The 24,511-nt window shown below is 37.4% G+C and overlaps 1 protein-coding gene across 3 annotated transcripts in view; it reads right to left on the reverse strand.

The window, feature by feature from the left end:
• aff4 (AF4/FMR2 family, member 4) overlaps positions 1–24,511 on the reverse strand; it is a 30,955-nt gene that overhangs the window by 3,900 nt on the left and 2,544 nt on the right. The window contains exons 1-21 of one of the 3 annotated variants that reach the window (XM_055051664.1): positions 17,955–18,179; positions 15,294–15,459; positions 12,863–12,995; positions 9,158–9,943; positions 8,877–8,915; positions 8,594–8,680; positions 8,338–8,365; positions 8,162–8,213; positions 7,892–7,981; positions 7,082–7,226; positions 5,647–6,286; positions 5,375–5,499; positions 4,169–4,254; positions 3,610–3,850; positions 3,403–3,491; positions 3,070–3,133; positions 1,675–1,811; positions 1,382–1,453; positions 1,117–1,210; positions 930–973; positions 397–614 (exon numbers count right to left, since the gene is read on the reverse strand). In XM_055051664.1, coding sequence (XP_054907639.1) covers positions 397–614; positions 930–973; positions 1,117–1,210; positions 1,382–1,453; positions 1,675–1,811; positions 3,070–3,133; positions 3,403–3,491; positions 3,610–3,850; positions 4,169–4,254; positions 5,375–5,499; positions 5,647–6,286; positions 7,082–7,226; positions 7,892–7,981; positions 8,162–8,213; positions 8,338–8,365; positions 8,594–8,680; positions 8,877–8,915; positions 9,158–9,943; positions 12,863–12,991 — 3,166 coding nt within the window. In that variant the 5' untranslated portion in view covers positions 12,992–12,995; positions 15,294–15,459; positions 17,955–18,179. Of the gene's footprint in view, positions 1–396; positions 615–929; positions 974–1,116; positions 1,211–1,381; positions 1,454–1,674; positions 1,812–3,069; positions 3,134–3,402; positions 3,492–3,609; positions 3,851–4,168; positions 4,255–5,374; positions 5,500–5,646; positions 6,287–7,081; positions 7,227–7,891; positions 7,982–8,161; positions 8,214–8,337; positions 8,366–8,593; positions 8,681–8,876; positions 8,916–9,157; positions 9,944–12,862; positions 12,996–15,293; positions 15,460–17,954; positions 18,180–24,511 lie in introns of those variants that run through there. The other 2 variants (XM_055051662.1, XM_055051663.1) reach the window with 2 other exon arrangements.

Below are 24,511 nucleotides of genomic sequence, written 5' to 3' on the forward strand. Positions count from 1 at the left end.
TGTTTTCCAGTCTCGAACAGGTTTTCTTCCATTTCTTCCCTGATGAAGAAATGAATCCCCACAGCATGTCGCTGCCATCACCATGTACCATGGAGGAGATGGTCTTTACAGAACATCTATACTGGGATCAAATCAGACACAGAAGGACTATCTCCTAATTAGGAAACTTTTGAGAAATAATTTGGTAAGAATAAAAATAAGATTGAATAAATACACACATCAGACTGTTCAGGTTTTCATTTGGAAAACATTTCTGTCTGCATATATTCTTCAGTACTGATTTTATTTCACTTTTTAAATAATTAAAATGTGAATGCAAGAGTCATGACATCTGGAGCCGTATATTCTTACAACAGATAAGTTTGGAATAACAAACTATAAAACCTGCCCTTTTACCTTTCTGTTCCTTGGAAACCTGCTCCGCCTGGTCCCAGATCTCTGTGGCGTACAGGAAGTTAGAGGTGACCTGGACGTAGCTGGCAGCCATCTGGTGGATACGCTGAGGTATGGTCACAGATGAGCTAGCACTGCTGTTGCTGCTGACTGATGAGTAGCTTCCTGCTGTGCCTGGTGAGAGTTTGGGTGACACAGGAGAGGGCATTCCTGCTGCCTTACTGCAGACAGAAACAGAAAAAAAAAAAGTTTAATGGCTGTTTTTTGGGATATACATGCACTGACTCACAAAACTTGGTTTTTGCATTGCATTACATATGACATGCATGTAGCAGAATATTTAAATTAACATACAATAATAAAGTTAACTTCTATAAGAAATGACAAGGTATGAAAAGTAAATATTTAAATGCAAAGCTAAAGGGGATCACGTTTTTTCTGAAAATCTATCAGACACGTCTGTACAAAATCTTCAAGAAATATTTCTCCTACACAGCAAGATTACATTTCCAAACAAACAGATTCAGGTGACTTACTTTCCCATTCCAGGAGAGGGAGCCTGGGTGTTACTCAGGGAATTCTGTCAGAAGAAAATAAAGTGAAAGAACATTATGTGCAAAGAAAATGCATATTTACAGATGAAAACATCATGCATGGCATATTTAATGACATTAGAAAGCTTTCCAAAGAAAACTGGATTGGAGCTTATAGAAGCTGGATTACCTTCAAATGTTCTGTGAGAGTTTTGGAGTATTTTAGAGCACTGTCTTTCCTCAGCTTGAACAATCGCAGATAGAGAAGAGACTGGCATTTGAGACTGCAGAGAAAAATGTGGACAAAGACTTTTAGAACTCAAAAATAGAGTGACTGTTTATTTACAAACACATTTACATAAACTAACAGCCATGTCTAAGTAGTTTTGAGGGTTCAGGACACTCCACCCACTTGAAATGAAGCATCATCATGTGGTGTCAGTAAATGCACTTACCAAAGGACAGCTAGCCTCTTGTCTGCTGAAGTGGCATCTGGGGCCATGTAGCTTTTTAACTTCATAGTGTATCTGAGTGTACAGGCAGGATGGAGTTGTAGGTTAATAACACAGACATTTTAGTAAAAAAGGACTGCAAGAGATTTACATAAAACATAAAAACATATTCAGGAGCAGCAGCAGAACTTGACAATCTTCACTAAATCTTAGAGCCACTAAAAGTTTCATACAAACATGCAAGCTGTGTTTAGTAATTCCTCAATGGTTTTGTGTGTTTATTGTGGTTTGCTAACCTGATGAGTTCCACTGTTTCAGCATACATCGGGAAGGGTGACTTGGCTTCTTGCGCGCTCTTCTCCAGAGCGTTACCGCATTCGATGAACGAGACCACGGCATCCAGGTAGTACACTGCCTTTTCAAAACGGTTTGTCTGTAAAAGAGTGTAATCAAAACACTAATAAATTGTGGGGCAAATACTTTTATTGTGTCTCTATATACAGAACTAAATGTTGACATTTTATTGAATTTCATACTAACAGCATACGCTTGTTGATTTTGCAGTGGAAGTTTTTGTGTGGCCCTTTGACTCCAGCAACAGAGTACAAATAATGACTTTAGAAAACTGAAACATTTTTAAGCTTGTAAATCTGTATGTGAGAGTATGCAGCTAAAAGATGTTGATTCTGTAACAGGGAGATTATGACTCATGAATTTGAAAAAAAACAATCAAAAAAACAATAAAACTAAATCACATTTTAAAGTAGACCTGCATAAAGCAGATAACATTACAATCTATTCAGCTATTAAACTTTTTGTTGGGGAGCAGAATGTGAGTGAATGACAAGATGTAATATCTAACCAAATAGAGGATCCAAACAGTCCCTTGCAAATCAAATATAACAAATATAGAAACTGCAATAAGGATTGAGAATTAACATCTTGCATAGGACTAATTTTGTGGAAATAATATTAATTTGAACTTTCGGTAAGATGAACTATTAGTTCAGTTGCTAAAACTGAACATTAGAAATACACTGGCTTTCCCAAATGACATGTTTACAATTTTTATTGTACTGTTTAATGAATTTAAAAAACACTATTACTGAGTTGAAACTGTGTTTTGATAACTTCTAGGTTCATAATAAACTTATTTTTTTTAGGTTAAGTTACATTTAAAAGCAGTCTTTAGATTAAGTTTTGTTTACCTTTTCTCTCATTTTAGTTCATCAGCATCAAGAGAGACAGGTTTTTTTATTGGTTCGTGTTATGCTTGATCGGTAGATCAAACACTAATCTACCATATTGATTTCTCTCTCCTCTTCTTGTGTAAATGAAATTGTTAACTGTTTAGAGTATAATTAATGTTGCAGATTAGTTTTAGATAATTCATGTACTTTATGAAGTTTACCATAGCCATTTAATGTCACAGTGCTAAACATGAAACTAAACAAATGTTTTTTTGGTTTTGTTTTGTTTTTGTCCCCCCAAATTAAAAGGTGGGAAAAAAAAACTACATTCCAAAACTGACAAAGTCAAACAGAATAATTTTCCTGTCACCATAAGAAACTGGTCAAATACTCTGTCAAGAGTGATAATACGTTGTTTCAGGCTGGTTTCAAAAGTCCTCTCAACTACACAGCAACTTGCATAAAAACACCACAGGTTCTAGCAGTAAACATTGTTCTTACCAGTGCATCTGCATTGTGCTTGAGTGTCTTAGCCTCTTGCAAGTAGTGATCAGCTGAATGAACCCTGAAGCAAAATTATAAGCAAATTTACTAATGTGTATCATTGACTAAAAACATAATAATTTCCTGTAAAGTTACATCTCTTAAATAAACAAGCTAAAAATAACACAGAGTTCTATCAGCCGATCTTTCATAATGGATTTATCCAGATTTTTTTCAGTCATCCAGGTAGATCGATAATCAACCTCCCTGAACTCCACCAGCTTCCCACTAAGGCAATACAAAAGACCCACAGTGATCTCTCTGTCCCACAGAGGAAACAGATCCTCCTACCTGTCCTCAAACATCATCTTGGATCTCTGAGACCGAGAGCCATCCGTGGAAAGAGGAGGCACAGCCAGCTGGTTAGTAGATATTTTCTCCTGCAGAAAAACAAGACAATTGTTTTGTTACATTATGAAAACAGAGTAATGGACAAAAAACATTGTGATTCTGTACATTTGGACACATGAAAACTATGAAAACAAAAAACTCCCTCACATCAACTTTGCCTTCGCGCGTGCTGCGTCCCTTGTCGTCTCCTTTTTTGTGTTTGGACGTGGAGCTACCCTTGCTCCCATGGCTACCCGCTTTTTTACTCATGTTGCCACTCGATAGCAACGTAGATGATTGGTTTACTGTCCCCTTTCGACTTGGATGGTCCGACTTGGGTGTCCGCTGAGGACCCGATATGGAGGGAGAGGGTACCGGCTCCTCTTTCTTCTCCAAAGGTCTTTTTGACCTGGTGGAATACAAAGCATTTCTCTGATAAAGCTGTAATAACAGATGTATTTTGCAGCTATAAAGTTCTTAGAGTGAAACTAGGAGTAGATGACATGTTAACAATTCAGGTACTTCATGACCAAGATGTAATCAACAAGCAAATAACGCAAATTTCTGGTTTACGCTTAATGTTAATGGGTTTATTTTCTGAATTGTAAGAGACGTGAAAAAGCTTGTGGATACATTTGCTTTTCCTTACAAAATGAGGTAGTGCTGCTGCACCAAGTGGGCCAGAGTGGAGTGAATCATTATAAGGACAAAGAGACAGAATACTCACTCTTTACTGCTGGTTTTATGAGGAGACTGAGTTTTATCATCTGGCTTGAATCGCTTACTCTCTGGCTTCGTGCCTTCCTCATCGGTCTGAAAAAAAAAAAAAAAACATCAAAAAATCTCAAGAAAACTTTGCTTTATAAATGGGTTGTGTCTTTTTTTTATTTAACAACCTATAAACTTGTACTATGCATTACGTATTCCCGCGTTTTGCAATAGTGAAAGATAAATCTCTATTTTATTTGAAATTCTTTTATTTTTGTGGCATTTTTAAAGCCCTGTGGACATTTTTCTGCTTCTTTTTCCCCCTCTAATCCACATTCAAAACCTTAGGAGACACATGTTTTGGTAAAAATTCGATTTGTGGCCTATCCAAATGGCCATAAAATCCAGAAATTATTTCTCTTGCATTGAATGATATTATAAAAAATACTTGAACTGGAATTTATTAGCTAACTTGGAGTGCTTTAATGCTGTGTACTCAGTTGCTATTGACCGTAATACATTGTGGAGCTCAAGCTGACAATTTTCCAGAAATTTGGAATATTAAATAAAAACTTAGAAAGCCCAAATTGTTTAGTGTAGATCTTTAAATTATCTGCCTTGTTCAGTTTGGTTGGATCACCTTCATTCTTGTTTTACCTCCTTTTCTAACACACTTTTTCCTTCTACTTAACTTTCTAAATATATACGGTTGGATACTGGACTCTCTTTTATTGCCTGTATGTAATATTCTAATGTAATGACAAAATGAAATTTGAGTTAGTAGTTGTAAGTAACAAAATTAAATATTTGACATCACTCTGTGTAGTAAATGTAAAAAATGAACTTAAATGAAAAAAATAACTAAAATTAACTTTCTGATGATATTCTAGCTTATTGACATGGATCTGTATGTGTTTGTAAATAGTCTTACATATTAGTATGTGCATTTAATTACAAATGTGAAGATATATTTGTGGTCCATTTATGTACAAATAAACTATGATGAAACAACAGAAACAAAAACATTTAAGCTCAGATAAAATATGAAATGGAATTCAGTGAAAGACAACTGATGATTGTGATTATCAAAGAGAGAAGGGGTAGGATATTTTTTTAAAACGCTTCCATCTTCTCTTTTTAAACATTTTAAGATAATAAAAATATCTTTACATATATTTATTTCCAGTGTGAAGACATCAAAAACCTTCGCAATAAAAAACCATACCTTGTGTTTTCTCTTGGACTTGCTCTGCTTAGTGCTTTCTCGATCTTGAGAATCTTCCCTCTCCACTTTAATCTCTGTAAGGTCCTTGTATGGCCGCCCTGGGATCCTGGACAGCAAGCTGAGATCTATGGGAAATAGGAAGGAAAGGGAAGGGAATGGGTTTATTTCGCCCAAAATAAAAGGAAAGCCTCGGTTAAAAGAAACATACATCACGCCACACAGAGGAAATTTTTTCCATGTTACTGTAAGGCGTTACAGCAGTTTTGACTAACCAATCTTGACGAGTAAAACTTGCTGCTGAGGTTGTCTTGTGGGGTAGCGCTCCTCTGGGTCACTGAGCGGAGACAACACGGGAGAGAAAACGCACACGGGGGTCCGGATGCTCTCCGTATACTTGGGAGTCTGCGACGAGGACGGAATGCTGTCATTTCCCTCGGAATCAGACGAAGAAGAGTCTGTAGAAAGAATTTCACGAGATTTGGTGGGCGCTTTGGCCTTCCGCTTGTCTGTGGTTGTGGTGACAGAAGCTGCCGATGGCCGTGGAGAAGACTTGGGTTCTTTTTTGATGCTTGGTTTGCGTGAGCCTTTTGTGGCAGCAATGGGCCGGAGAGGAGGAATCTCTGGAGCCGGCTCAGTCTCCACTTTCAGACCTCCCTTAGGTTCCTCCACCACTGGGGGCTTCTCAGACTTCTTAGGCTGTTTTTTACCGACTCGTATTCTGGGATTTGTTCCCCCTTCACTTTGGGCGGGGGACTTCTGTCGCCCCCGGCCACCCTCTGTACCCTTGTCCCTGCTCGGTGGTGGTGGGGCTGAGTCTTTGGAGCTGTAGTCACGGCCTTCTTTTTTACACTTGGGTGGAACATTCTTGAACCAGTTGTCCAGCTGCCACTTGTTGGTCACAGGCTGTTCTGGCTGAAGCGGAAACAGGAGAACGCAGAATTAATAGAGGTACTCAGAAAGTAAAATACAATGTTCATAATTACTCTGGACACAAGAAAGACCAAACACTATTCCACATTCTATTCATGCCTCTCACGAACTTAAAATATTATTGATACACTTGTTCAATCAGTTTTTTTTTTTTTTACATAAAATATTGTCAACTAATGGTGTGAACTTCCCTATTTTATTCACCATTTTCTCTCCATGCTGTTGTTTTTATTTTTAAACAATTTTGAGGCAAAATCCTAAAACTGCTACTGTGCATGTTACTCAACAGGGTGTTGCTAGGTATCAACCTTTTAGAGGTGAATAAGAGTGAATAAGTTAGTTGATGCCATCAGCCTTACTCAGCTGGCAGTAAGAGGTTTCACAGCAAAGTCTTTCTTTTGCGTAAATCTCCCAGAATGCTGTGTGTTTCTGGATAACAGTTCTATGAATACTTGGCATATTGAATATTCTATGAGATATATTATCTATTGATATTGGTCATATATCTACCACGATATATATTGTTATTGAACTATTGTTCCATCCTATTTTAAGTAAAATCCAGTTTCCATAATTTCTGTAAAATGGTGAAAATATGTTTTTTATTAGCCATAATTACCCAAGTAAAAGAAAAACAAAACTTCAAATATTTGGCTATGTGTAAATCTATACATGGCTTTCATTTTGTTACTCTTGTAACTTACTGAGACATACCTAACTAGTCTAAATATTTTTTTGCGGCCCCACAGTTTAGTATGATGTTGAGTGAGTGATTACTTCAGGAGAGACGGTCCGTGGGCGCTCGTTGGCCTCGCTGTCCGTCGTGCTGCTCTCACTCTCGCTGTCGGAACCCGAGCTGCTCTCGGAGCCGCTGTGGCTGCTCGAGTCGTCCCTGGATGGCTCGGCAGCTTCACTGTTATTGCTGTTGATGGACAAAAACAGGAAGTGCTTTTATCTTACAAACAGCAACAGGTAAATGTAATTCTCTCACTCTCCATGAGGACAAACAACATTTACATTCACATGTGGCTTTAGGTTACACTTATGTTTTTTTTAAAGATTTAAAACAAAATTTTAAATATTTTTTAACATGCACCATCTTGATCTTTGTTAAATTTAGTATTGTATTTTTTTTTTTTTACAATGCTAAGTAAGTTAGCATTATAATGCTAAACGTAGCAGCTGTCGATTCCCTGTATAAGATTATTGCTGAGATTTATGTCAACATTAAAGTACTAAGTAAATGGCTCTACATCTTATCTTTGTGTTTCAAACAAAAGCAATTTAATACTAGTGAAAGGTTTGGTTGTGATATTTTCTGACTAGCTTCATTAAAAAGAAAAAAGACAAGCTTTGTAGTGCCAAAAAGTGGAATATGTTTAAAAGCTGGATTCATACTGCTAACCAGATCTGATGCTGGCTCTAAGTAGACATTTATAAAAAAGAAAATAGACCAATTTTAGAAAAGGTAGTATCTCAAAATATGCATACTGCAATAATCCGCTTTTAATAAAAATGTACAACGCCATTTGAGTCACAACCTGGTGGACGTAAACAACACTGACTTCTTCATGCTGCCAACCTCACCTTGCTGATGTGTTCCTTGAGGCATTCTTGGGTTCTTGTTCCCCATCGCTGTCCTCGCTGCTACTTACTATCAGATCTTCCTTCAGCATGCTGAGCAAATAAAATTTCAAAACGATGAAAGCTTTAAGTGCTACAACTGCTGCTCCAGGGCTTGAGCTTTGTCTAGTTTTTATTAAGTCCAAGATTACGAATGTACTTATTTAAATTTTAATGTAAATCAATGAAGAAAAAAAAACAAAAACATGCACTTCTGACAAGCCACACACTTACGTGCTATCTTTAGGCTGATGGCTGCTGGAGCTCTTTGATGAACTACCACGCTCTAAGACAAAAGAAATTAAAAAGAAACTTTACAGAAATACATAGTATGTACACAATTAATTGTCAATATAAACAAAAAGAACAAAACAAAAAGTGCAAACATATATTTGAATTGCAAAACTTACTATGTCCACTTGGAAAAGAGTGTGTATCCTAAGGTAAACAAGATAAAACAACATAAAAATGTTTTTCTTTTTCTTTCGCCTTGAAATTTGTTTGATTGGCATATTGAAATCCACAATTTTAAATAGTAATTATCATCATCATTTTACAAAATAAGGTTTGGTTGTTTCCTCCTCATAAAAACAAAAAAGGCCTGACTGCCCTTATGGAACAATCAGAGAATCACTTAATGAGTTAAACTGCTGGCACAATGCTGACCTTGGTGGGGAATGGAAACTTGGAGGGTTCTGTTTTACAGGGAGTGTGGATGGCTGTAAGTGGAGGAGGCCATGACTGAGTCATTTCCTGAAAGAAAAAAAAAAAATCAGAAAATACACACATACACACACAAACACACACATATTGAGGCATAAAAAAACAAGGAATCAAAAAACTGAGATTAGGACCAGGGTATCGCTGAATTATTTCAGTCGATATTGTTTCCCTCTGTACTTTGATGATTGATGAACTATTTAAAAGAAAAAGACCAGTTCTTACATACCTTTAGGATTTCATCGACACAGTTGGCATCACTGGATCCCTGTTGAAAAAAAAAATCATTAATTTAATGATTTGCTGATGTTTTCATAAGCATGATTTCAAAAGAGCAGGTGAGGAGGCTTCCACATAGAGCACCATGAGTCATCCTTCAGACATTTTGTTTTTATGCATCACTACAAGTTAGAATGGTGTTGAGAAAGCAGAAATATGTTCCGTTTATTCTCTTTATCGTCATGAAGAAATCCTTTTCTAGCTTGATCATTTTTATAGATGAAGTCTTACCTCGACAGGCTGGGACGGGATCTTGAGTTTTGTAAGCGAAGCTTTGCCCATGGTCTTCACTTCTCCCATGGTGCTGCTGTGTGACTGGCCGCCGTAGCTTTCGGCCTGTGAGCTCTTGGGTTCGGCCGTTTCCTGGCCGTCCATAGGCCGCACGTAAGCCGTGGGCTTTTGCAGCATGGAGCTGGGCTTGGAGACGAGCGACGGGGGGAAGGTTTGACTTGAGTGCTGCCCGCTGGGGAAAGACGTGTGAACCCGTGAGGGGGAATCCCAGTTAGCCTCTCTGTCTCTGGGTGACTTGTTGCGGTACTTGGGGTGATGCTGTTCAGCAGACAAGGAGCTCCGTGAGTGACTGCTGGAAGAACTCAACGAACCCTTCGCCGGACTTGAAGTGTGAGACTTCGAATGCTCCGAGCCTCCGCTGTGCTTACTAGATTTCTTTTCCCGCACTTCCCCTCTTTGGCTACTGCTGCCGCCGCTATTACTGCTGCTGTTCCTCTGGCTGCTGTGTCCACCTGAGAGTCCGGAACGCTTCTGTGATTGAGAGGAAGATCCACCTGGTGGTGCGCCTACAGGAGTCCACTTACTGCTCTGGCTACCACCTCCACTACCCACACCTCGCTGGTCTCCGCCAAACAACGGCGGGCCGGACTTCTCCTCGGAGGAAGACGAGCTGTTTGAAGGTTTACCAGGAAGCTTTGGAAGAGTGTCACCAATCGGCTCTTTCATCTCGTCGTAATTGCCCAACATGCTCTGGATACGGTTGGACAGTAAATCTGCCTTGCTGGCCTGAGAAAAGAAGCAGATGATGGAGTGATGATTAATAATGAGCAATGAATGAGTGATGCAGATATCAGAAATAAGTAAAAACAGGAAACCGAGGTAATAATAAAAGAGAAAAGGAAAATAAAAAGATTATTTGTGTAGTTTTTGCTACTGAGGTCATACGTTGAAACATAATCAAAAGGTTTTAAGCCTGATCAGCCCTGACCATTAACTGTCAGGTCTGAAATGTAAAAATCTAATCTGTTTTTCACCATTTCTAAGCATGGTGTGTTTACAACACCACTCTGGTAGTTACTGCATGAAGCACATTCAACTTTAACTATGGAGCTTTTTCATTTTTGTTGAATATATCAGACTTGAAAATTCTAACAGCCTTTTTTAAAAATCCTCAGAATTTGGTATAAATTCAAATATTTACAGTGACTAATGCTAACAATATAAATAATTAATAAATTACTTTAAAACACCTGTTCAATACTTTTGTCATTATTTTAAAGTCACCATAAAACCCTTGTGACGTCACCTCTGCTTCAACACCAAAGGCACGAGAAAAAAATATTTTCGAAGCTGATTTTAAATGTGCAATTATTTATCTTTAAGATAAATTAGAATCTGGTAAGATTGTTACGAGCAGATCACAGCTTTTAAACCATGAAATCAGCTACAAAATGATCCTGGATGAGTCTCTAAATTTACCCTAAAGAATCACAAAATTTCACACCTTCATTGAACAAAAGAAATCAAGAGTTATACTACTAGTGACAGATTATACAAACATTTCCAGGACATAACTAGTCTCACCAATCCTGTTTGTTTATTCTGAGCTCTGAACAGTCCTTCTGAACTAAGATAAGGGTCAGCGTCGGCACAGAGGTTAATCAATCACTCTGAGGGCCACGGGTTCCAGTTGATTTGTTTGCAGACTGTGCAAAGTCTCCAGTTTCACATGCAGTCCCACACCTCTGTTTTGTTTGACAGATTCACACCAAGGGTGAGGAAACACAAGCCGTTATCTGCAGCAGGAAATGTTAGCGGCTTGGTCATAACGTGCACTCCTGTACCTCCTGCTAGCATGCGGCCTGGGTCTCATTAGCACAGCTGGAGGAAGAGTAGTAGCACCTCTTTGGCTTCTAGTTTTTTGGTTTCAGTCGATGTTGCTTACAGCAACGAAAAAAGTCAAATTAAACTATGACCAATCAGTGAAATGTTGGGTAAATTTGAGAAAAGTTCACACAAAGGATTATAGTTTAAAACTGCAAACATTACAGCTTCATTATTGTCTTAGTTTGTAAAAATGTTTGATTGCACCACTTCTCACTGTGTTTGCAGAGTACTAGGGCTGTGCAGCAATCTAAATATTGTGTGAGCATATTAAACAATGAGTCCATTGTGCAAAACTGATTGTATTGCACTTTTGTAACAAATCATAACGTGCAGGGGTCATCGCAGAGTCAAAACTTACTGAAACAAAGTGGAGATTTTTCAAACTGCAAGAAAAAAATAAACTTAAAATGAACTCTGTTTTACATTGACCCCACAAAATTCATTGTTTAGTCCCAGATATCAGGCATCATACAAAGGTAAAGTAAATTCTACAATTTTTTTTCACCTAATGTCAAATTGTGCTTACCTGTATTGGGCTTTTTTTTAGAGTAGAATCAGTGTAAACAGAAAGAAAACTCAACATGCCTTTTGTCCTCTTCAGGTCTCATCAAATTGAGGCACAATTTGGTAAAGAGACTGATTTGAGTGGTGTTGCTTATAGGTCGTCTGTTTTAAATTAGAATAAAATGTGCTACATACAACAGCGTTTATAGAAAGTTAAATACTCTTCACTCTGCGCGAATGAGCAAGCATATAAACTCTGCCCCATAAAAAGGTTCCTGCTGCACTGGTCTAGATCCGGGAGGCCGCAGCTGCAGCTGTGTGTGCACACGGCCTTGAAAGCATAACGCTGTAAACTTCCACTTAGCGAAGCATGACAGTCAGAAAGTCAAACTAAAGCTTATATAAGGGTCGCACAAGCAGTTGACAAGATACGCAAAGTACAAAAAAATTGAATCTTTAAGAGTTTCTTTTGTCATTCTTAGTCTGCACAACTTTACCATTAAAGTCAACTTAAAAGCAACTTTCTAAGAAAACTTGAGAAAATCTGTACAGTAAAAAATGTACTTTATTGATAAAGGTCAAGGAGTCTTCCGTCTTTAATGTCAGCTTTCATCTTTCGCTTTGTTGTGGTCCAAAACACACACACATACACCCTGACACTCACTCACCTCTGGTGGCTTTCCCATCAGAACAACCTGTCAGAACACATTCCTTCCTGCTTGTTTGATGGCTAGCTCCAGCTAAGAGAGAGGAGCCACTTACATCTGCTCAAATCTGGTTAGTGGCAAAGATTGGAACTGGTTCAGAGAACTTAAAATCCTCTTTACAATTAAACTGGCTGAGAGGAGCTGGCTGGCCTACATTTGCGCATGCAGGTACAATGCGGAAGACATGGGAGGAAGTGCAACACCAACGTAGTGAACTGCTTTGTTTACTTTTAACAGCTGACAGACTTGAGTTGTCAGCAGACCGTTTTCTGATTTGAAAGTTGGCTACATTAATCACTTAATATTCTTTGAAACAAATCATTATGATAACACATTTTAATCTCTGAGATTATCTGGATTAAAACAAGGTGAAGCATCACTATGAGACTTTTCAGACATGTTGGAACACAACAACGTATCTTGTGGGGGGTGGAGTGGGTGGGGGGGTTGTTGCATTGAGCAGATGACGCAACAATAGCAACTTGCTGTGAAAGCTCTTGATAATTAAGTTTTCATTTCCTGCCTATATTGCAAATACCTGTTAACTGATCAAATACATACCAGCTGTGAGAAAAAAAAAAGGAAAAAAAAAACCCCAAAAATTTACCACTTTGTAGGGTTCAGGGAAGAGGGGGGAATTTGCTGGAAAGGCCTCTCCTCCTCCTCCCTGTTGGATTTCTTGATTTCTCCTTTCTCTTTCTTTCATTCGGAGCACATTCCGGTCCTCACGGTTCATGTTGCTGTCAACACAAAACAGAGCATCGAGTCAACATAAGAACATGCTACGCCAGCTCACATGATCTTAAATGAACAACTTTAGGTCGCACAGGAAACAGAAGTATGCAGAAAGCTCCCTTGTTGTTTTTTCCCCCCACAACATTTTATAAAACATTACATTTTCAAACTGCCATCATATATAACATCAAAAGAAAACACTGAGACAATAACAGAGATGACCTGCGGAGAAAGTAGCCTCTAATAAGCTTAGGCTCGTCACACAATTCAGTTTCCGACTTCTACTGTAAATAATCCTCATGAGCAGATGGTCAATGTCATTTCATACAACAACCAACAGCACTGATGTAATAGTGTAAGAACAATGTTTAATCTTCTCAAAAAACATAGGCAAAGATTATTTTCACAATATTTGTCTTACTGTCTTTTCTATCCTGGCACAAAAAGTATTGAAACTATTGACATGATGAACTAAACTGACAAAAAAACAAACAAACAAATGCAATGAAAGATCAGTTTTTACTAAAACCAATTTAAAAAATACTGCTCTGCTCCTTGTTTTCTATTTGAACATCAATGCTGATCCAATTAAGAAGCCCAAAAAAATAATTCAGGTTTTCAAGGCGTGGTGCAAATACCAAACGTCATACTTCAGCTGCCTTTGGTGGTACTCAGAGAGAATTTTGACCAAACTATTTGCAAAGTAAACATAAATTAAGAGCTCTACAAAGAATCAAGAGGCAGAAAGGTGTGTTGTTCAAAACAAACTGATTTTGGCTTCACCAGTGACGTTTTAAAACAGAATACTGTACCAGAATAAGTGCTGGTCACTACTTAGACCATGTTCATTCATTCATGTCTGAAATTGGATTATGTATCTGGGAATGCCGTTAAATCAAAGTTAGGTAAATTCTTGTTTCATAATAAAAAAAATTTTCTTAAAATTTGAACACTCCAACGCTCAGGAACTATGCAATCTAATAACTATATCTGCAGTTTTTTAGACACAAGCAACATTTAAAAAAAACAATGACAATTAAAAAAAACACCAAAGTGTCCTTAAACAGTTTCCTTTTACTGTAGCTTTTATGTTTTTTGTTTCAATGAACACACAACCATAATGCACCACATTCAAGGCAGTTTTGCAGCATAACAGTGCAAGCAGTTTATATTTACATATATGAAAAAAATCTCATCTGATATTATAATCATATTTTTAAACAAAACACGAGCATTCCTTAATTCCAATCTGACATAGGACCAATGAGTATTTTCCCTTATGTGTTCAATGTTTACCAGAAAGCAGCCACAGAATTTTAAAAATGGGAACAAGCTCATTTCAGTTCAGCTTGTTACCTGCCACTTTAAACAGACAGCCTCTAAATCCATCAGTGAAAACAATAACTTTACGCCTGTTGACGAAGTGTGACTGTACAGCAACCGCCCAGCCTCCTCCTAGATTACTAAACACACTTCATACAGGTGCAATTACAAAGCATGATGCATAATCCAGCATTAAAATACAAGACTGGGGGAAGTATCCATCTGAAATCATGAGCTTCCTGTAGGAAATGCTGAATCAGAACAGAGTTTAAAGGAGACCACTTGTTCAGAGGTTCTACATTTCTAAAACAAAGGTGCTTCACGTCATCAGCCACTCCCAAATACACATTCATATTAGATTCCTTCGTGGATGAGAAATATTCATAAAAGGTAAAGTAACTAAAATCATAACTATTAAATCGAAGCTGGTTTTAATCAGTATACATGTACATCATGCATCATCTCTGGTCTTCATCTGATTTACCATACAGCGATGAATTAGGACAGCACGAAAAAAGTAACAAAGTAGTTTTCATGATGACAAACTTACTACAACTGGCCCGACCACTGATTACCACCTTCAGACATTGAGTGTCTACAACAGCTCACTGTGCAGATGATTTACTAAAGCCACATTTGAGTAAACTGTGCTTAATGATAGTTATTTGGTTTCCTTTACCTCACAACTCACAGGAACAAGCTTTCATTTGAGGGTCTTTCAAGCTATAAATGTCGCCTGCGGTTTAAGAAAAAGCATTGGAGAAATAATGCTCCATACTTTTTGACTGCTGATACCAAGCTATGGTCTCTTTTGTGTACCAAAGTGATAGGCATTGAAAATGGAAACAAGCTCGTTGATGCTAGCAGGGAAAGGATTTGCATGTGTGAATGATCCGCCATTACCACAATGTTAATCAAAGGCCCCTGGCAACCGGATCTTTTGTGAACAAAGCTTGCGTCCATTCAGACCACAAACTGACCTGATCTGTTGATGTTTGTGAGCAGGGGTGAGAGACTGTCGCACTGTGGTAGACCTCTACAGGAAATCGTCACACGCAAGGCTCAACTGACTGTTGCTGGTTTTAGCAAGCTGAAGTAGAGATGTGGAGAAACGCATGAAGCAGCAGTCGGTTTTAGTTTTGAGCCCTTTCCAAACCAGAAAACAAAAATAGTGGAAAAAGAGGGAAGTCATCAGTGGAGAAAAATAAGTTTAAATGAAACTTGGGCTGAGCAACAATGAGCAGCAAAGCATACATTTTGGATAGATTCGAGCTTAGTCGAGCATTTGCGCTGAGGACAAAGCAAGCAGAGCATTCCACCCTTTCACCACTTTGAAACTTTGTAGTTTTGGCCGCTTCATGTCGGACTTTTTGGGGTACAAGATGGAGTCATTTGTCTCGGGACATTTTGTACAGACTAAGCCTCAACTCATAAAAACTGGAGTCCGTTCCCTCTGGCAAATTCAACAGATGATAAAAAAAAAAAACCTTTGGTGTATCGCGGTTTTATGGATTAAATGAAAATGATCTATCAGCAAGATGTAGTCCAGACTTTCTGGATTGATCTGGTGTTGAACAAATAAAAGTCCCCTTAAATGGGGATCAGAACTCAAAAAACCAGCTAAAGGGTGTGATATTAAGTTTTCAGAAAATATATAATTCAAACAGACATGTGAAAATTAACCACTTTAATTCCCATTCAACATGGAAATAAACTGATGGTAGGTGGGATGTTAAGAAAGCAGTTTCAATCTACGAAAAAGCAACGATACCATGGTACCTAAACGATAGCATTTCAGATTATTTTGTATCGTAAACAAGTATTTGTTCATGACAATAGAAAAAATTGTCATGAATATACTTTACTATGCTAATCAGCTAAATTTTAAAAGAGGATATTATATAAAATCAACTTTTGGAGTTCTTTATATTATGTTCCAAGATCATTCTCTTGTCAAAAATACACCTGGAGTTTTTGCTTTGATTTTTTTTAAATGCATGTTTAAAAAAAATCTTTGATGGCAATCATTCAGAGTGCCATTTGCTCACAAGATGCCACCAATTTACCTAAAGGTCTGCCTTGAAGCTTCCATCTTCAGCCCAGTTTACCCCTCCTCCACTCAACTCCACCAGACTGGTGGACTTGAGTGGAGTTAGCAAACACCTGGTGAAACTGTGTATTTGCTCAGCATATCATACAAAACGCTTCTCATTTCTCCTAAGAACAGTTGTAAATGGTATCATGGAGGAGCTCTGTTGCCATTATGCGCTGAACGAGGAGTCTCAAAGAGTCTGCGTTTCTTAAAGAGACAGACACAATTGCAAAGTCAAATTTTGTTTCAGGTCTTTTTTTTTTATGTGTACATCATTTTTATGCACAAAAAGTACCAGTTACTTGATTGTGCTATAAAATGGCACTATGTGCCTAAAAAACACATAATAAAATAATTGATAAAGTTATTGATCATCAACGCAAGTATAAAATGTCTTCCTGCCAGGTACAAACTAACATATGGTTAGTATGAAATGCTGCGAAAACAGCACCAGTTAGTGGCTTTAACAAGGCTGGCTATGAAACAAGCAATATTTCAAAAGGTATCCCAAGACTAAAGGGGTTAAACGGTCAACACTAGGGTCAGCTTCAAAACATGTCGCTGTTTTGAAGCTACATGTGGCTTCAAAACAGCATGAATTTGTGAATTAACCTGTAGCCCTACAGACAAAAAGCCTGTAATTTTGCCATAATGAAACCTCATTTGAAAAATAACCCAAAAAACACAACTCTCATAACAACTTTGAGGATTGGAGGATGTTGTTACTTAACATAACAGGTTCGAGGGGGCATTTTGAACTGACCTGGAGAGAAACAATTCTTGTAAGTGAAAGGTCAAAATGGTTCCTATAAATGAAACTAATCTATACAAACTTACGATTTTGTCATAAACCTCCAAAATGTACAATGTGTGACTTAAATCACTTGTTAAACACCATTTACCTCAATTCTACAAAGTTCCCCCCAAAAATATCTTTATAAGGTGTAGCTTGTTGTCAAACATCAATATCAAACAGATGGTAATTCTAAGGTCACATAATTGCTTAAAGTTACAGTCAGGTCAACTTTGACTTGCATATTTGGCCAAGCCCTTCTACACTAAAGACTAAAACTAAATCCTAACTAAAAGAGTTAGGATTTCTAGTTAAATCTTAAGCTGCAAAGTTTATTAAAATGCTCTTGTTGCTGTCTAACTCGCAGTTAAGTTTAAATACTATTATTATCCATGTGTAACTGTAGTGAAATCAACAGTCTGCCGAACTTAAAAGGTCAAAGTCTCCAGAGTTGAGAACTCCAGTCACGTTGTACCTAAATTAATCAGCTCATCTGTCTCTCTGCAACTCACAACATAACAGCCAGGCCTTGTGTTATATTCAAGAAAAAGAGAGAGCCGATGGTTATCTGATCACCATGAATACAGGACAGGGCCTATGTCACACAGTCATTATGCAAGCTCAAGCAAACAGAGAAAAGAAAACCAAGTTGGGCATAAAACATTGGAGGATTTTGTTCTCGATTGACACGAGATTTAAAAAAAAGAAGAAGAAGAAAAAAAAAAGAGCAACTAAGCAAGAACTTGTGAGTCTTACCCTGACTGAGAGGCCATGGCCTCAACCACTGAAACATTGGAAGAAGAAGGGTTCAAAGGATCTCCTAGGGATTCAGAAGTTCTCTCAACCTTGACCTGAGCACTGACCGCCTCCTCTGAAGCCCCTTTTCCAGTAAATGTTATCTTTTAGCGTCCAGCTGAAAGACTGCAACTCCAGTTTCTTTACTCGACTCGAAGGTACAGTGCATTTCCTTGGAGTGGAGACAAATCTGACTCAGAGAGGGGAGGGGACTGCCTGCTCTTGGTAGATACCAAGTCTGCAAACAGCGGGGGAGTCACATGCAAGGTAAAGTCTAGAGGCTGAGGCTCCTTTTGTTTCCGTTCTGTTGTTCTGATGTTAAAGCATGAATGGAGACCTGGAGAGCTGAATAGAGCCCGGGGGTGCAAATGTATGTGGAAGGCTGTTCTGAATAATCAGAATCAGCTTTATTGGCAAAGTTTGTGCACACAGACAAGGAATTTGACTTTGGAGCCACATTGTCCCGACATTTTAATTGTAAATACATAAATTTAGAAGGGAGTTAAAGCTTTAAAATAAAAGTACATAAAAAGAAACAGTGGAAATGACTAACTGTTTGGGGGACAGATTCAGATAACTAAGAATATGCAATGTCAGGAATGATGGATGAACTGTTATTAAATGTTAAATATCAGTCTGTTTTTAACTGAATGTGATTAAGTTATTAAAGAAAATGGTGAAAATATGCTGGAGTGAAATACATATTACAAAATAAAAATTAAATTAGTTTAAAAAGTATGAAAACGTAACAAGTCTGACAATAAATAATATTTCAAAAAGAGCAAAAGGGGATCAATAAAAGAGAAATAAATCTCACCTCTCTCAAAGAGTGGCACTGTCCACCTCCTCCCATAAAAGGAGATGTTATTTTACACCACAGGCCCTCTGTCTGCGTGATGTCACTGAACAGCCAATCAGAATCCACCTTTCAGTCTACAAACTCCCTCCCTCCTCCCCACTATGCCCCAGGCACAAGGCTAAGCACCCATGGAGTCTGTTAAAGAGACAGTGCGCAGGTTTCTACCCTGCCACTGCTCACTAACAAACATGACACATTTTCATCAGCTATGCACACTGATGAAACAAGTGGGCACATGTGGCATCACCGCATGTTGCAAGAATTTCCATCAAATACATGTCGTGAAAATATAAAACTAGTTAATCTTGAGTTATCTACATACATGCTGGATATATAATAAATCCTCTGTGAGGGGCATTTTTTCATCCTCTACAGCCTTTAAGTAAGACAGTAAGAGTCACAAGTTATTCATGTTTTAAGGTTGTAATGAATGATGAACTGATCAGCTTTTTCCCATCCTATAACGATTTTGTTTTTTTCTGTGGCTTATGCCTTCCAATTATGGTTCATTTTTTATTTCTAAAGACCATAGCACAAAAAATGTATTGATCAAGTTGGTACTTTTAAATCCAGTAGAAAATGAAGTAGGGAAAAACTCAAAATGAGCCCATCAAAAAAAAATTTAAATGATCAGAGCTTTTACTTAGGGAATTGGGGAAATCGATTTTTTTAGTACTTGATTTGCAGATCAATGAGAAAAAATTTTTGTTCTAGTAAAGACTTATTAACCAAACAAAAGCTAATCCTGAGTGATGCTCCTGCAACATGGAGAGAACAAGGATCACAGCTATGTTTGGAGTTTGTTAGCCAGGATTTCTGAAAATATCAGCTTGTGGTTGACAGCTGAAAAGATGGCAAGTATCAATGGCTTGTTTCAACATGGCGAGTCAAAATTGGAGTCGACTCATTTAAAAACTATCACCTGCACTACAAATGGGTTCTTGAAACCTAAAAGAAATCCCACAGTTTGGACCAAAGACCAGATGAAGGAATATTACTGCTGCACTGCAGATTTGGATGGAATTATTGAGCCCTCAGGTTTTTCTCTCTGGTGATATCTGAATATCATCATTTCTGCCATCACAGAAGACAAACATAAATTAGATCAGTGGATAAGACTGGTTTCAAATGTAAGCATGGGCTGATTGCCCATTAATCAAAATTATGGAGATCAGCACCAATTTATCAGCACACATCTATTCAAAACAAATAATCCCCTCAAGTAAAGCACATGTAAATTTTTATACAATTCAAATCATCTGTCCTCATTGATCCCAGCAATATGCAAATCACTAAAAGCAACAGAAGCCCAGCTGAGGATATCCTATTACAACAAGCAACAATTGCTCAGGTTTCACAGTATTCCACTCTTGAAAGTAAGATTACCTCAGAAAACATTGCTTATTAACCCTATATTTAAAGAAAGCTTTTTACCATCAGCAGATGCAATCTGTCTCTGGTATGTCTTACAGAATGAAAAAAGCTGACTCCAGAAATACTGTGGTGTAACACATTGAATGATGTATTGCATAAGTTACAAGTATCTTTGAAACAGAGTCCACATGAATATTTATTAAAATCATAAATGTTTACAAGGCTGAATTGTATCACTCAAAGTTTTACAGGTGGTTAAAAAAAAGGAAAAATAAATGTTTTCACAGCTATGTTGATATAGCTACCAAAGAAACATCCAATGCACCTCAGTTGAAAAGTACGGGGAAGTAATGGGCACAGACAGGGGTGAGAGCCTCCCTCCCCCGGTGCTTTTGAAGTGAACCTGCTGACGCAGGAATTCCACAGAGAGCATCAATTCAGCTGAACATTTCCTCTGTAAGCAGCTGTTTAGAGAGGAATCCTGAGAGCTGCTGTTATAATCAAAGCAAAGTATGAAAAAAATGAGAAACTGTCCTGAAATAATGGTTTTCATGATGTGAAAATCTCAGTTGCAAATTGAAGATTTAATTTCTAGATAAACTACAGCTACCTTTAACTCACAGTTTGTGATCAATAATATCATTACAAAACTCCTAGCAATAATTTTAATCCTTGGTTTGGCATTTGAACTGAACCAGCTCAAGAATCTTTCTTTTTGGTTTAAAACCTACAAGTAAAAGAATTTAAAGGCAAAAGGAAGAAAAAAGAAATGTATTTTGACTGACTCTTCTTTACTGCTAGAAGTCTAGAACCTATATGATCAACTAACATGAAAAAAAAGCTAAAGATGTGATAAGCATGCAAAGATCTTGCACCATATTTTATCATAAATTAAAATTTGCATCTATTCGTTAATGGAGCAAAATCAAAAAGTCGACAACCTTTTTCTCACACTAAGTTTTAATTTTTTATATTTGTACAATGATCAAATAAATTCTTTTTTTTTTAAGAATCTCTTAACTGTTTGAGTCTTTTTCTTTCTTCTTAAAAGAAATTAAAAGTTTTTGTAAAACATTCTACACCTACAATGTCTTCCCTGACCAGTTAAATGCCTTCAGCAGACCTAAGTCTTAAAACAGTTTACATTTAAATTATTCTTTTGTAGAGTCTTTGGAGCTTTTATTTAGTTTGATTAGGTAAGAGGATTTTCCCAAATGTAAAAAGTGAAAATTAGGACTGAAACTGAATAAATAGTCAATTTCCAGCAACCTGTCACCCTGTCTTGCAGTTAGATAATGAATTGATAATAGGGGAAAGGGAGCTTTGATATTACCCTGGATTATGTTTGCTTTTAGCCCATCTCAATCAGTCCATGTTCCAACTCTGAGCTCCAACACAAATAACGCACTGTTCTGGGTGCTTTCTGCCAAAATGCAACTGGAACATGACACACATCTTCCTGTTACCTTGCTGAAAGAATGCGTCATTCAAACCAATCTACTTTTCAGAAACTTTTCAACATTTGTCCAAACCCTTGATTAAGTTTGGTCAGTTTTTAAAAGAAATTAGGAATTCAGAACATTACGTTTGGATTGAATAGGTGTGAAAACAGCAGTTTTAAGGAAATTATAATATTATATTGTCATGCTGACCACAAGACAAATTGAGAGAGGACTACAGAGGACTCAAAGTTAGTAATTTTTAGTATCTGAAAGGCATTTTAAGCTGAAGTCAGAGAAGATCTGTCAAGCAAATGAAAAGAAATATGTATTTTCCACATGTTGATACATGTTTTCCACATGTTGATACATGTCTGCACTTCATTCATAGTGTGAGAGAAAAAAATCAGAGGAAATAAGCAGACGGCTGATCTGAGTTCAGCTTCTGTCTGTCTGAGAGTGCTGGGTTAGAAAGCAAAATCTCAGTTAAATCAACAGTTTTCAGGGATTACACAAGTGTCACTATCTACAGTTAGTACTCCTAACTACAAAAAACAAATATTACTTCTACAACTACATGTTTTGTAATATATGGAGACTTGAATGAACTACTTATGGAAACAACAAGCCTTGAAGACTGGCAATAGATGTATAATTCTAAGTCACAATATGTTGTCTTTATTGAAATGGTGAGAAAGACTATTGAAAAGTTCCTCATGATCTCTAACTAGAAATCTGCCAATGCAAAATACAAATACAATGTTAATAGAGAAGCTACAAAATCAAAACAGGAACAGCACTGCCATATTTTAATAAGTGAACACAGCATTTGGACAATATTTTGTAACCACCAGTGAAAACACTGTTTAAAATATCAAAAAGAGGAATCTTAATCTTAACAAAAAGAGGTGACCAATGTCACATTTGACAGCATAGCAACATTTTTGTTTGTTTGTCCCATTTTGGCAATCCAGGTCTTTAAAATAAATTTTTTCTTTGGCTTGTTGAGAAATTGTATTTTCTACTTACACAGTTTTGTTTCTATTTTGTTTTTTAAGGTACGCTGTTTCAGAACACCTGTTCTGGAACATCATAAAGTAGACTTTAGATAACTCCTGCCGTTTATTTAATTGCTTATTTCAGTGGTTCCCAAATTGTGGGGTGTGTCCCCAAGGGGAGCTGGAGGTGGGAGGGTACAGTGCCATTGCAGGGGCAGCATGGGAATGAAGAAAAAAAAAAAAACACAAAAAAACAGTTACACTAAAGTGTTTCAGTGTAGTATGTTTTGCTGCAACCTGAAGTGTGAAATAAACTTCAGTGGCGTTTGAAAACAAAATGTATGTGTAGGTTTATGTCTGGTTGAATGATGTGTGTGCCCAGGTGATTTTTTTTTTCTTTTTTGGGGGGCATTTTATTGTAATCCATAGGTGGGGGCAGAAAATCTTTGGGAACCACTGGCTTATTAAGACATTCTGACCATTGTAAATGGACTTTATTATCACAGGAGAACTTTGTTACTGAGAAAATGATATTTTCTTTTTCTCAGTAAAAACAGGGTACTAGTCTATGCCTAATCAGCAGCTGCAAAAAGAATGACATTATAAAAATGAAACCCCAAAATTTAAATGTATAACATTGCAAAATAGCAACATAGCACACATAAATTATATCCATGCATTTGATCATTTCAGGTAAACCACTCTGTAGAACATCTTACACTGACACTTTTACAGTTTGTTACACTGATCCATCTTTTTCTTTTCTATTTTCTGCAAAGCACTTAACCTGCTTACAAAGGACATTGTGCTCAATGAATTCCATTAGTGTTTATGAGACATCTGACTCCCCCAACGCAACACAAAGCCTGCTATTGTAATATTTTTGAGGCAAGAACAAAGTATTTCACAGTTCATGTCTGCACCAGATCACAGAAAGCAGAACGGCCTTAATGAGTTTCACCTTCACAGCACTGCGTAGCCACATGGGAGCTTAACTCTCATCCTACAGAACAAAAGCAGAAGAACAGATGCACGAGGTCAGGACTCAGAGAGCTGCAGATTTTTCTGCTGTGTGAGCAAGAGCTCTGAGAGACTAAAAGAAAATACAGCTACTGATGCTGATAAGATTTGGACTAATTGAGTTGGCAGACTCTGGAAGAGCAACTCAAGCAACTTACCCCTGTCAAGCTAAAGAAATATTAGTTGATTATAGACCTAAATATACAACCTTACCAACATTTAATTAAATTCTGACAGCCGATGCTCAAAAGTATCAGCTGTCTCTACATCATGAAAACAGTATGATTTTAAACTCTAAACTGAATCAAACTTTTAACAAAAAGGTAATCTATCATGTCTTTTAGAAATCTGACCTGAACTGGGCATCTCTTATTTCCAAAACATGCAGTCAGGAAAACTGCATTATAGTGTACACTAACTGCTGCAAAGCCAATGAAAACACAGACTCTGTGTGCCGTCTGGACTGAACGAACAAATCGCTGAAACATCTTCACAGAGCATGTGCCCTTTGCCGTGGCAACAGGGGAAACAGCCCCCAGGCAAAATTTAAACAGGATGCGAATTCAGTGCGAGCCGTGTCACAGGGAGCACAGTTACACATTATTAATGTGTTGTTTGCTTTTGCTGCTTGTTTTTGTTAGTATCATTCAAATCATATGGCGAAGTTAACATCTGGCATTAATCTTACTTTGCTTTAGCATCATTTGTCTTCAGTGCAAGCGCAAATACAAACTGTTACACCCAGGCTTCATAGAACTGCATGGAAAACTAACCTCTGTTAAACAATTGACTATTTTAATCAACAGCTTATCTGATTTTAGATTGTAT

This window comes from Poeciliopsis prolifica, unplaced genomic scaffold (assembly GCF_027474105.1).
Source record: "Poeciliopsis prolifica strain line A6 unplaced genomic scaffold, Auburn_PproV2 SCAFFOLD033, whole genome shotgun sequence".
In the NCBI taxonomy this organism is placed as follows: domain Eukaryota; kingdom Metazoa; phylum Chordata; class Actinopteri; order Cyprinodontiformes; family Poeciliidae; genus Poeciliopsis; species Poeciliopsis prolifica.